The sequence below is a fragment of the Crotalus tigris genome, unplaced genomic scaffold, assembly GCF_016545835.1.
Source record: "Crotalus tigris isolate CLP2741 ecotype Arizona unplaced genomic scaffold, ASM1654583v1 scf7180000023625.2024221, whole genome shotgun sequence".
NCBI lineage: Eukaryota > Metazoa > Chordata > Lepidosauria > Squamata > Viperidae > Crotalus > Crotalus tigris.
Window position 1 is genome coordinate 202,641 of NW_024100087.1, and position 14,021 is coordinate 216,661.

A 14,021-nucleotide genomic window follows, 5' to 3' on the forward strand; every position below is an offset into this window, starting at 1 on the left:
CTCCCCCAATGTTCGGAGTTCCCCCGTTTCCATTGCCTTAATGTTTCTATCTTTCTACTGGCTCTTTTTAGCCAATAGCGTTATGTAATCCTCTAAGTACTTAGGAGATTTCCTTGCTCTCTGTGACCTCCTAAGCTCTGGGTGTCTGACAGGTACCCCTGACTGAGGGGTGATGTGTGCCTGTTCCCCTTGTTATGCCTTGGTGACTCCCAAGGACTGTGCTCCAATGCCTGGCCTGCTTGCTTGCCCACCGGGCTCGTCAGGCCAGGGCTTCTTCCAGTGTATGACCTGGTTGTCCCGCCTATCTGTAGGCTCTCTGGCCCTTCTAAGTGACTGTCACTGTTGGGCATTTCTGTAGAACTTCCTAGGTCCGTCCAAGACCTGTCAGGAGGCTGTCTATTCCCTGAATCCCGTTCTGTGTCCGGGCTTGTGTGGGTTTCAGTACTGTCCCAAAACTCAGTTGTCCCCTGAGTGTAGTCAGAGGTGTTGTAGTCGGGATTTGGTTCCTCGACCACCTCCCTGTGTGTTTGCCCCCTTCTAGGGACAGGGTTTAAGTCAGGCCAACTAGGAGGAGTGTGTGCCAGCTCTCTTGCAGGGAATGGATTGTTGGGATGCTCCCGGGTATTCTCTCTGACTGGAGTACTGAGTGATACGGGTGAAAAGTGATCATGCCCCCGGGGTGACTCCCTGGCTGGAGTAGGCGTGAATGCCTGATAACTGATTAAACTCCTAGAATTCCTGTTTGGAGCACTCGCGGAATTTTGGGATGGGCCGTTTGTGGCTCCCTCATTGGTAAAAGGCAGCATTCCATGCCCCTCCCTTTGCCCAAAGGGCTCCCCCTCCCCCCCTGGAAAAGACCCAGGAGTCTCAGCGGGAAGGTCCCGTCTAGGGCGAAGTTGGTCAATGTGCCGACGCACATGACCGTTGTCCAGGGATACCTCGTAGGATAGAGGACCTGTGACCCTGGATATAGATGCGAGGACCCATGTATGACCAGGCCCGTAATTACGAGTCCAAACCGGGGCACCCACAAGTAGTTGCCTAGGTGCCCTGGGTGTGAGACAGAAGGAGGCAGTCTGTCTGGATGCAACCGGTCAAGCTTGGTAGTCAGTTTGCGCCCCCAATGAAGTTCAGCTGGGCTTCTCCCTGTAGAAGTGGATGGTGTGGTGCGATAAGAAAGGAGGAAGTCAGCCAACCTGTGATGCCGTAGGTGAGCCTCTTCAAAGCGTCCTTGGTGATGCGAACCAGGCGTTCAGCCATACCGTTGGTGGATGGGTGGAAAGGTGCAGAAGTGGCATGACGAATCATGTTAGCCTGCAAGAAAGCTTGGAATTCGGAGGAAGTGAATTGAGGGCCGTTGTCAGACACAATGACGTCTGGGAGCCCGTGTGCAGCAAAAATCCCCCTCAGTACCTGAATAGTCTTTGCAGTGGTGGTGGAAGAGACAGGTACAACCTCAAGCCATTTTGAATGGCTGTCAACGAGGACCAAGTAGAATTGACCCTGAAAGGGCCCAGCGTAGTCAATGTACACCCTAGGATTCCTGCCCCGGAGGTTGTTGGGTGTGAGTCCCTCCTATTGAAGTTGGGTTCACGGGTTCAGTTGGGCTTGCTGCTGACGTACCTACCTCCCAGCTGCGTTGCAACAGCCCTGCCTGCGTTGCTGGAGTCAGTAGCCGGGTTGGCGGTGGAGTTCCCCAGACTTATAGTACTGGGGGACTTTAACCTACCATCACTCGGCGATCGCTCAGAGGCGGCGCAGGAGTTCATGGCTTCCATGGCAACCATGGACCTGACCCAGGTAATTCAGGATCCGACCCATAGGGGTGGTCACACACTCGACCTTGTGTTTCTCTCGGGGCAATGGAGACATGATCTGGAATTAAGGGGAATAGAGATCTCGCCCTTGTCATGGACAGATCATTTCCTATTGAGGCTGGACTTCAGAGCATCACTCCCCCATCGCAGGGAGAGGGAGCCGACTAGGTGGTTCCGCCCCAGGCGCCTAATGGACCCAGATCAGTTCCAGGAGGAGCTTGGGGAAATACCTGACTCCCTTGTCCACAACTCGTCCGGGTCCCTGGTTGCGGCCTGGAATGAGGTGGCATCCGGGGCCCTGGATCGAATTGCGCCTTTGCGACCTCTCTGTGGTGGTGGTCCCCGGAGGGCGCCTTGGTTTACTGAGGAGCTCCGGGAGATGAAGCGCCACAAGAGACGTCTAGAGCGACGTTGGAGGGCCAGTAACTCTGAATCTGACCGATCACTATTAAGAGCCTATCTTAGGACTTATTTAGTGGCGATAAGAGCGGCAAAGCATGTTCACTTTTCCGCACTTATTGCGTCCGCAGAATCTCGCCCGGCTGCCTTGTTTAGGGTGACCCGCTCCCTTCTTAAAGTGGAGGAGGCGGAGGAACCCTTGCAGGGGAGAGCTGAGGAGTTTGTTCAGTTTCTTTCGGACAAAATCGCTCAGATTCAGAGGGACCTGGACTCTGACTGGGCAATGCCAACCGAGTTGCCAGGGGCTGGTCTTAGTCATATTATCTGGAGCGAGTTTGAGCCTGTGACCCCTGATGAAGTGGACAAGGCCGTGAGGGCAATGAATGCCGCCACCTGTTTATTGGACCCGTGCCCCTCCTGGCTGGTTTCGGCCAGTAGGGAGGTGACACGAGGCTGGCTCCAGGCGATAATCAATGCTTCCTTGATGGAGGGGTCTTTCCTGCAACCTTTAAAGGAAGCGGTGGTGAGGCCCCTCCTCAAGAAGCCTTCCCTGGACCCAGCTGTTTTGAAGAACTTTCGTCCCGTCTCCAACCTCCCCTTTGTGGGGAAGGTTGTAGAGAAGGTGGTGGCATCTCAACTCTTGTGATCCTTGGATGAAACCAATTATCTGGACCCTTTTCTATCTGGTTTCAGGCCTGGCTACAGCACTGAGACTGCTTTGGTCGCACTGACCGATGACCTCTGGCGAGCCCGGGATAGGGGTCATTCCTCTATCCTGGTGCTTCTTGACCTCTCAGCAGCTTTCGATACCATCGACCATGGTATCCTTCTGCGTCATCTCGGAGAGGTGGGGGTGGGCGGCACCGTATTGCGGTGGTTCTCCTCCTACCTCTGACAGGTCGCAGTCGGTGTTGGCGGGCAGAGATCGACCCCTAGGCGCCTCGATCATGGGGTGCCTCAGGGCTCGGTCCTGTCCCCCCTCCTTTTTAACATCTACATGAAACCGCTGGGTGAGATCATTCAGCGACACGGGGTGAGGTATCATCAGTACGCGGATGATACCCAATTATATATCTTCACCCCGTGTCCTTTCAGTGAAGCAGTCGACGTGATGTGCCGGTGCCTGGAAGATGTGAGGGTCTGGATGGGAGTGAACAGGCTTAGACTCAACCCTGACATGACTGAGTGGCTCTGGGTCTTGCCTCCCAAAGGCCAACTGGATGGTCCATCTTTAGTCCTGGGGGGGGGGTAAATTTACCTCCCTCAGTGCAGGCACGCAACTTGGGTGTCCTCCTGGACTCACAGCTAAATCTGGAATAACATCTATCGGCTGTGGCCAGGGGGACCTTTGCACAGGTTCGCCTAGTGCACCAGTTGCGGCCTTATTTGGACAGGGAGGCTTTACTCACAGTCACTCATGTCCTTGTCACCTCAAGACTGGATTACTGTAAGGCGCTCTACATGGGGCTACCCTTGAAGAGCGTTCAGAGGCTGCAGTTGGTTCAGAACGCAGCCGCGAGAGTGATTGTGGGCGCGCCTATCCTCCGCGAGCTGCACTGGCTTTCTGTGGGTCTCTGGACGCAATTCAAGGTGTTGGTTATCACCTTTAAAGCCCTTCATGGCATAGGGCCAGGTTACTTAGGACCGCATTCTGCCGCACAGCTCCCAGAGACCGGTGAGGTCCCATAGATTGGGCCTCCTTCAGGTCCCGTCGGCCAGACAATGTCGGCTGGCGGGCCCTCGGGGAAGGGCCTTTTATGTGGTGGCTCCGACCTGGTGGAATCAACTTCCCCCCGAGGTTCGAACTACTCCCACCCTGCCGGCCTTTAAGAAGGCCGTTAAAACCCTCCTGTTCCGGCAGGCCTGGGGCTGATGTCCCCGGGGGGCCGGGATATGATCGGACTCGCGGTATGACTGCTTTATTTTATTGTTTTATCATTGTTTTAACTTTGTACGCCGCCCTGAGTCCTTTGGGACTGGGCGGCATATAAACACTGAAAATAAATAAATAAATAAATAAATAGACCATGGAGACTGTGTTTCCTCCCATCTATGCACAGGAGCTTGGGGCATTTCAGGGCGTGAACGTTGACAAAGGTGGCAAGCATGCACCTTAGCTTCTATGTCTTTGTCTACCCTTGGCCACCACAAGTGGCTGCGTGCAAGAGCCTTCATACGAACAATGCCAGGATGACCCTCGTGGAGGGAATCTAAGACCTAGTCCTCATTGAGGTGGGAATGACAACCCTGCTTCCCCAAAGCAGACAACCGTGAGAGGTGGACAACTCGTTCCTTTTAGACCAGAAGCTCTGAAACTCAGGACTAGGAAAGTGCTCAGGCCATCCAGACAAAACCCAAGAAAGGACACGTGAAAGTGTGTGATCTGTGCCTGATTCAGCGGCTACATCCCTGGCATTCAGGGGGGACTCGGGCAAGGCTTGAATGGAGAGAATATTGATGGCTGGCACGGGGTCAGCCTCTATTACCGGCAGGGGTAATCTACTGAGGCCATCAGCATGGCCCATTTCCTTCCCAGGCTTGTGAAGTAGGGAAAAATCATATGCAGACAAAAAGATAGACCACCTGAGCATCCTGGGAGAGATGATTTGGGGAGTTTGTTTACGTGTGGTAAACAGTCCCAACAAAGGCTTATGGTCAGTGAAGACCGTGAATTGCCTACCATATAAAAAATCATGGAATTTTTTAATTCCAGCAACAACAGCTAAGGCCTCCCTGTCTATTTGAGCATAGTTGCGCTCAGCTGCAGACAATGTCCTGGAGTAATATGCAACAGGAACCTGAGTTCCATCAGCCCTGAGGTGGCTCAGTACAGCACCCACCCCATAAGGGGAAGCATCACAAGCGATGCACACAGGAAGGGACTCATTGAAGTGTGCAAGTACACTGTTAGAAGTGAGTAAGGCCTTGACCTCATTGAAACCAGCCTCATGTGTTTGTGACCACTGCCACACTGCCTGTTTATCTAATAGCCTGTGAAGAGGCTCAGCTACACTAGCCTTATGTGGAAGAAAGGAATTGTAGAAATTCAGAAGGCCCAGAAAAGCCTGCAGTTCAGCCTTAGACTTTGGCCTAGGGGCTTGCATAATAGCTTTTAGTTTGGATTCAGCAGGATGAATCCCAGCAGCATCAATTTTGAACCCCAGAAACTCAGTAGAAGGTACCCCAATTTTACATTTGTCCTTCTTAAGTTTGAGTCCCGTTTTCCTGAACCTTAACAGGACAGCCCTTAGCCTTTCAGCTAGAATGTGTGTGGAGTCTCCTGCAATTAAGATATCATCAAAATAGGGGCAAACCCCTGGTATACCCCGTAGTGTGTTTTCGATTACGCTTTGGAAAATCCCAGGAGCGACATTTACTCCAAATTGAAGTCTCTTTACCTTGAAAGCCCCTCTGTGGGTCACAATAGTCTGAGCTATAGCAGCGTCATCATCAACAGGCAGCTGTTGATATGCTTGAGCTAGGTCAAGCTTTGCAAAAACGCGCCCCCCCTTGAGGAAGGCCAGGATATGACTGACCACAGGAACAGGATAGGCATGTTGCTGCAATGCCTTATTTAGAGTGCATTTGTAATCAGCACAGATGCGAATGTCCCCATTTGCCTTAAGAGGCGTGACAATGGGGGTCTCCCATGGACTGGAGTCAACAGGTTCTAGAATTCCTTGTTGGATCAGTTTGTCCAACTCAGTGTCAATTTTACTCTTTAAAGCAAAAGGGACCCTTCTTGCTTTAATTCTAATGGGAGTGACCGTGGGGTCTAACTTTAATGACACAGGGGGTCCTTTGTATGTGCCCAGCTGGGGGCTGAAAACGTCTGCAAATTCTTTGCAGACTTCCTGTAGGTCGAGTGTTTGTAGGCTGTTGAGCCCTGTGACGTGTATCCCCAAGGCCTCAAACCACTCGAGTCCTATGAGACTCGTTCGTTCACCCTCTACTACTAGTAGGTCTAGTGGACCCTCAAAATCCTTATACTGTACGTTAAGGGTGGCCTCCCCCTTAACACACACTCTGGAGTTTTGAAAATCCGTTAGCACAATGTCAGAAGGCCTCAACTTGGCCTGGGTTCCGCTGCCGGAACAAATCTTCCTAAATGTGTGCATAGAAATGATCGAAAGTGCAGACCCCGTGTCCAGTTCCATAGTTAATGGAACCCCTTGTAGCTTCACCTTAAGTGACAGCTTTTTCTTAATGGGCTTGTGTGTGTCTGTCCTGTAGATGCTTCTTCGCGAAGCACAAAACCCCACCCTATTCTGGCTGGGGACCCTGGTACCTTTCAGGTGCAATTCTTCCTGAGGTTGTACCTTCTGACGGCCCAGGCACACAGCTGCAATGTGTCCTTGTTTTCCGCACGCCCGGCAGATAGCGGAGCGGAACTTGCAGTCGGCTCTCTTGTGGCGACCTCCACAACCGATGCACTTGGGGAGAGCTGAAGAGCTTCCTCTTGGTTTTCCTTCCTTTGTGGGGTGGAGACGGTCCACTTCCTCGTCCGGATCCTCCTCGGAGTTTCTTTGGACTTCTTCCTGGTGCACGGATGCAGCATCTGGACTGTTTCTGATCGGCCGCATGTTCTTGATGGCGCCGCCCGCTGCTTCTTCTGCGGTGACCTCTCTCAAAGCATCTTGGAAGGACAAGTCCTCCTTGGCGAAAAGTCTCTGTTGCAACTCTCGATGCCTTAGCCCGCACACAAATCGGTCCCTCAGTCATTCTTCAAGGTCCTTGAACTCGCAATGTTTGGCGGCTTTCCTCAGTTCGGCGATGTACTCCTTGGCCAATTCTCCGGGTCGTTGATCCCTCTGCTCGAAGGTGTGGCGCCACGCGATGATGGACATCTTAGGTTGGAAGTGCTCCTTTAGTAACTTCTTTAGATCTGCGTAGCTGACAGACTCTAAAGGAACAGGTGCTGCGAGGTTATCAGCGATTTCGAATGCGTCTTGACCGCAAACGCACAGCAGGGTGGCAGCCTTCAAGCTCTCTTCCCTCACCTGGTTCACTTTGAGGTAGTTTTCCACCCTGGCTGCGTAGGACTCCCACCTCTCTGGATGTGAGACGTCGAATTCCAAAAGCCTTCCAATCTTCGCCATTTCGTATCAGGAAGGGTCTATCAGCCAGCCTACCCCCGAATGCACGCTGGATTGGCGGGTAGCTGCCGAGTCAACGCCGTTCCTGCCGCTCCGGACTCACTCGGGTAAGCTTACACCTTCTCTTTTCCGATGTAAGGCATCCCACCTTCGTTGCCAGTGTTGAGTCCGTCGCGAAATGGTAAGACACGAGAAACAGTTGTAGTTCTCAGGAAACCTTTATTCTTCAGTTCAGCTTACATTGGAATATGGCAGCAATTCCCAAAACTCTCGGCCTCCTTTTATAGGCCTTTCCTGGGTCAATCTGCTACTTTTGGCACGCCAGCACCCGCGCATGCGCACACGTACTGGCGACAGCCTGTCTGGTCCTGGGCAGCTTGCACCTGCCCGGAACCGCCTGCAATGCCCCGAGCCTGCTTGCAAGCTTCAGGACATAACAGAAAGTATAAGAAAGGGCAGCCAAAATGATTGGATGTAATCCATAGGGATCTTAGCTAAAAGGGACAACAGAAACATTATAGGGTAAATACAATAGTAAAGGTTATGAAAAATGCAGATCAGGAGATGTTTTTCTTCACCTCATACCATATTAGAACTTGAAATTTCTCACTGAAACTAAATGTAGGGAGATTCAGAAGAAGTAAGATTAATGCAAATGGGTTAAACGACCCATTTAGAGATTGGATGATTACTTTATCAATGCCTATTAGTTTTAATTCCTGTATCTTCTGCATACATCATCTATTGGGGAACAACATGACTTGAATAAATAGAACTACTTCCACTGCTTGTGGTTCCTTGAATGTATTTACTTGCCCAATACTATTCTTATGTTTTTAAGGCTATACACCAAAAGAAAGAGAAGCACTGTTATTTGATTAGCTTTACTTAGAGGCCATCTGCATTTAATTCTCCTAAATGGTTAGCTAGTTAACAGCCATTCTTAGAGCTTTTGATGTTAAGAAAAATAATATAAATAATTGGTGGTGCCTAAGCTTTTGGGATTTTCCCCCTTTCTTTTTCTTCTTTTCAATCCATTATCCTTAGATGCCCTTTGTTTTAGATTAGAAACCTGAGGGCTAAGTCTTTGATCATTTCTTCACCTTGATTTATAGCACCTTCTAATGTCACCCAGCCATTGTTACACTGATACAGTAATAATGAGGTCAGGTTATATATCACTTCAATAGTGGCTGGTTGCTGATAGCAGATGTTGTAGAGCATTGGAGAAGAAATGATCTGTGTTACAACTGACATTTGTAATCCATTTTAGGAATAATTTGCAATAAAGACTTTTCAAAAATATTTAAATAAATGATATGATAAAATTATTACAAACTTACACAACTTAAAAGGGAGTTATTAGATGCATGAAACATAAGCTTTCAGTTGTTTGTAGAAGGAAGGATACTTCTGATATTGGTGAAAATCTACTGGTGATTACCAGTTGCTGAGGGAATGCAACTAAAGGAGTGCTTTTGTTCCCCTTTCCTATATGTCGTTTCCCACTGACAACTGCAAAAACATGATGCTGGACTAAGCTGCTTTTGGTCAATTCAGTATAGCTTTCCTTATGTGTGTTTTGTGTTTTTCCTGCTCTAATCTATTTAAAAAACACCCTCTCTAGATAAACATGTTCACAAACATACACCCCATACAAGCATCCTTTATTTACCTCATAGGCATTCTTGATATTCAAAGGTTGGCCAAAAGCTGCCACGTGGCCTACAATTCCTTTGTTCCATTCCAAACGGATGCAGTTGTTTGAAGCTTCTTCTAAGGTGGAACCTTCTGCAACATCAAAGAGTCGGCTGATAAGGAACTTCTCATTGGAACTGTCTTCACAGACCAGAAATAGGGAATACCGATCGGCAGCTATGAGTTCATTGATGTGCAAGAAAATTTTATGACAAAGGGCTGTGACATCCAGGTGACTAGAAATATCCCTCACCAGTTCTAAGAGTCTTGAGCATTGATCCCCTGCATTGGTTCCAAGTGTCCGAGATTGGAGAGGCATCTGTTCCTTCTTTTCAGTACCTGACAAGAAACTCACTGTTCCAACAGAATCTTTTATAACAATGGGCCTAAGAGGTCTATCAAATTCAGAAGCAGATATCTTCCGAGTCGGTGGTGTGGAATTAGTGCTTTCAGTCCGTGTGGAACAAGCACAAGCTTCACTGTGATGTTTGGTCCCTTCTTTGCACACTGGAATAGTATGAACTCTCTCAGAAAACCATGCATTGACCATCTCTCTGCATAAGAGAAGAATACAATAAATAAGAAGACAAGCTGCAGAAGTAGTGTCAATACTATGAGAAAAGAAGCACATCTGTACAGCCATATCCTCCTTTGCCTCAGGATGTTCTCTATTTAAAACTAATTCAGAGACTGTCTTTAATGCATAACATTAGCTATCTCTGACACTCTCAGTGGTATCTTGCAATGGCCTAGGTAAAAAAAAAAAAACAGTCATCAAAACATTGTAAGATATTAGCATCCCATGAGATGTTGTAGATAACTACTGAAAACTGAAAATCTCAAGGTATTTTACATTTTTAAAATTATTTTAGCTAACAGAGGAACTGGAGGGCACCAATTTATCAACCCAATTTAGAAACTTGTGCTTCATAAACAGGATGCTGTTTTACATCAAATTGAATGATTACGTTTTTCTATTTAATCTCAGATGCTCATATATACATATCCTTCTTATTCCTGATAAATTGAGAAATATAATAGATTTTAGACATAAAATATAAACAACATATAAAAGCAGACCTATCTTTAATTACTCCCCCACTAAATTAAAGATTCAATGCAAAACCTTCCAAATGTTTTTATTTATTTTCATTTTATTTATTTGTATCCTGGCTTTATTATTTTTACAAATAGCTCAAGGTAATGAACATATCCAACACTCCTTTTTTCTCCTATTTTCCCCAAAACAACAACCTTGTGAGGAGGATTGGGCCGAGAGAGAGAGAATGACCAGGCCAAATTCACCCTGCTGGCTTTCATGGTTAAGGAGGGACTACAACTCATGGTCTCCTGCTTTCTAGCCTACATCAAACTATATTAATATAATATATATTATAAACTGGGATGTATTGCCAGAGTCAACTATTCACATTCTAGTTATTTACATACTTATTTATTTAGCATACATCTATTTATTCAAGTTGCATGGAAAAATATTGAGATTCTACTTTCGGAGCTCTGGATTTCAGTATTTGGTACTTCTTTCAGTTAGTCATTGAGCCTATTAAGTTATATTCCTATAGTATTTTCAGTGCCCGTGAAGTAATGCATATATTGTATTGCTCATTGGTTAGATACCTTTTCATTCCAAAATCCTCCAGATTCTAGTCTTGATGTCTCTTTATAGGATAGGGAAATATTTCTTTGGGGAATATTGTCAATCATTGTAGACAATAATAATGTAGATAAGTCCTTTTGTCCTTAGGAAACTGTGATGTTATTGTTTAGTAAGAATATCAACACAAATAAATTAGGATTGAGAAGTGACATAGAATACAAAATGGTATGGCAATATAAAGCTCTGAAGCAGAATGATTATCTTGTTTCATTTCTCATTACTTCATGGTACCTTTAGACTTCTGCTGCAGTGCTCACTAAAGGATCTTCCAGGCTAGGCAAGTCCAGCCCAGGCCATGATAAATCCTCTGCAGATTGTTTGGTTAGAAAAGTCAGTTCCAGTTCTTTTTATGCCTCTGGGTTCCCCCAACCTGCCCTAGTCAATCAGCCACTAGTCCTTCCATGCTGCTGGTTCCCTGGGAAAAGACGTTGAAACCCTCTTCAGGGAAATGATGTAGTAGAAAACTGAAAGATGCCTTCTCCCACAGCACTATCATAAGTATTTTCAGAAAGGGTTGCATTGAAAATGCCCAGTCTCGAACCCTTGGCATAAACTAAGTATGTCCAAGCTAAGCAGCTTCAATGAAAGCTGTGTAATCCCAAAGCAAACCAATCTGAAAGCACTTCAGACAGCATTGGACAAGAAGGCAGAAAACAGCCTTCTCGTGCAGCAAAGAACCACATTTGTTAAGATGAAATGGTAGGTTTTTTACTAGGGCAAAGTGAATCAAATCACCACCATGGCTTGAATCACTTTGTCAAAGTAAACCTTTGTCCTGTTGCACAGGTCTACTAGATTTCACTTGGACAAGAGTGAAAACAAGGAGGAGACGTGAAATGGTGTTGTTATGCTGGACAGAAAGTTTGGCTGGACAGTTTTTCTGTACACACGTCAACATTTTGCTAAAAATCTTTTTATAAAAATGAATTCAAAAGAGTCACAGCACTGAATTATACAAGAAAAAAACCTTAGTGATGGCTTTATGGAAAAGCCTGATAGAGGGTGTGAATGTGAATTCAGAAGGGAAAGATGATAATTTACATACAGATGTATGTCTTTTTGCTTTAATATGTATGCTAAACATACATACTAAAGCTATTTCCGGAATCATATTTTGTCATATTTTCAGAATAAAGTACAACTGATTGCTCTTATGGGATTGAATTTGCTTCTTCTCAAAGTACAGGTCTTGGAATTCAGTAATGTTACAAGGTCTGATTGTACAGAGCTTTATTTTTTTTACAGATGGTTTACCAATGATTGCCAACTTTGCAGATTATAGTTAGACATAAACTTCCATGGAAACTAAAAGATTATGGTTTGTTAGGGGCAGAGAGTAGTACTGATGCCCAAGCTTTCTAGAGCGGAGTTCTAGTTCATTTGTGCCAAATTTTAGGAATGAATGTGGGTAGGAATATGATGCTCATCAGAGATGGTTTTTTTTTCCTTCTTATAAGACAATAAATCATCCTCTGCTTTAATCTTTCTAATATAAAATGCTATAACCAAACATGATCCTTGTCTTTGTAAATATGAAGATACTCAACTGATACAGTATGACTATGCAGAGAGAAAGCTAGAAGAGAATTCTAATATTTGGGAAGGAACCTATATAGGCCAGTAATTATGGTACCAAAAACACTATTCACCTATTATAACAAAAAGAATATGTTGTGTTTATGAATATGTATATGTATTCTCCCTGAAATTAGGAAAATAAAATCAAGTGGGGCTGGAGAGCCCTGTTGTGTTCTCCGTTCGCGGGTGAATGATGAACACTCATGATGACAAACAACAATGCTTTATTCTCCTTCTCCAACTTCAAGCAAAAAGCAAAAGGCATGCAGGCCTTTTATAGGGCTTGAATCCCGGACAGAGTGAACCAATAAGAGTTCTTCTTTCTTCGTGCCTTGCACATGCGCACAAGGCTGGCGCTGCTCTGTCTGGTCCCGGACAGCTTTTAGAATGCCCGGGCCCGTTTGCAACAATTCTGGGCCTGCTGAGTTTCCTCATCAGGCCCAGGACACAACACGCCTCCCCCGTGGATAGAACACACACAATTCCACTTCTTTACAATCATAATAAAATAAATCAAAAGAAAATAATAGTCTGCTCACATGCAGACATGCTTCTTCTACTAACATAGTTAGCCAACAAAACCACTCTCTAATGTGGACTTTGCGTGTCTATCTTTTACCCCACAAAGGTCCCATCTCCACAACCTAGACATGTAAGGTTCTTTGTACTGACAAGAACCTCACATATTCGCCTAGATGCTTAGGAGGGGCCTTAGCCCATTGTGACCTACGCAAGGTTAGGGAGGGTGCCTGGCCTGTCAGCTCACCTGCCCGGCTAGGCAGACCAGGACTTGTTCTTAAGGGCGCCTGGCCTACCAGCCCATCTGTTGGGCTCGCTAGACCAGGACTTTTATGCTCCGTGAGAGAAGCTGAAATTCCCCAACCCTCTGAGTTGGCTGAGGATTCCCCAACTATTCTGTATGGCTCCAGGGAACTTAGTCCAGTCCCCAGTGGCCGAGGTGCCAGCATCAGAAGTCGCCTCATTAGCAGACCCCGTCTCAGGTAAATTCCTGTTTGGAGCTCTTGCGGATACACGACTCCCTGTTCGGCGCAATAGCTGAACTCTGAGAATGTCCTTGCACCTCCCCTGGGAAGCCCCTAGCACCTTGCACCTCCACCTGGGAAGTCCCTAGCACCCTACTTCGTCCCAGGAACAGTGAGTTATATCTCATAAGGTGGACCTGAAGTGTGAGATTGTGTCTCAGGAGGTTGACCTGAAGTGTGACTTAATTCCTGGGCCCCCTCCCCCCCGAAAGCAGACACAGGGGTGGAATCCACAGGGGACAATTGCCAACACAGTTGATCGATGTGATGCCATGTATGATAAGAGATCCAGAGATCTTACAGATGATAGCAGGAACCCACAGATGACCAGGAGCGTAGTTCCTAGCCCAGACCGGATCACCCAACTGAAGTCTCCTTGGTGCCCGCGGATGTGACACCTGTGAAGCCACCCAGTCTAGGTGCAACCTGTCCAATTTAGTAATGAGTCTGTGACCCCAGCGGAGTTCAGCTGGGCTCTTCCCTGTGGACGTGCAAGGTGTGGTGCGGTGTGCAAGAAGAAAATCAGCTAACCTGTGATGCAGTTACCGTAAGTCAGTTTCTTGAGGGCATCTTTGGTGGTGCGGACCATTCTCTCTGCCATTCTGTTGGAGGATGGGTGGAAGGGAGCCGATGGTGCATGCCGGATCAGGTTGGCTTGAAGAAAAGCCTGGAACTCAGAAGAGGTAAATTGAGGGCTATTGTCTGAAACCAG

General features: G+C 46.9%; 1 protein-coding gene across 5 annotated transcripts in view; it reads right to left on the reverse strand.

The window, feature by feature from the left end:
* PDE5A (phosphodiesterase 5A) overlaps positions 1-14,021 on the reverse strand; it is a 122,358-nt gene that overhangs the window by 56,904 nt on the left and 51,433 nt on the right. For 4 of the 5 annotated variants that reach the window (XM_039320158.1, XM_039320156.1, XM_039320155.1 and 1 more), the window contains exon 2: positions 8,988-9,564. In XM_039320158.1, the coding sequence (XP_039176092.1) occupies positions 8,988-9,560 (573 nt within the window). In that variant the 5' untranslated portion in view covers positions 9,561-9,564. Of the gene's footprint in view, positions 1-8,987; positions 9,565-13,840; positions 13,886-14,021 lie in introns of those variants that run through there. The other variant, XM_039320159.1, reaches the window with a different exon arrangement.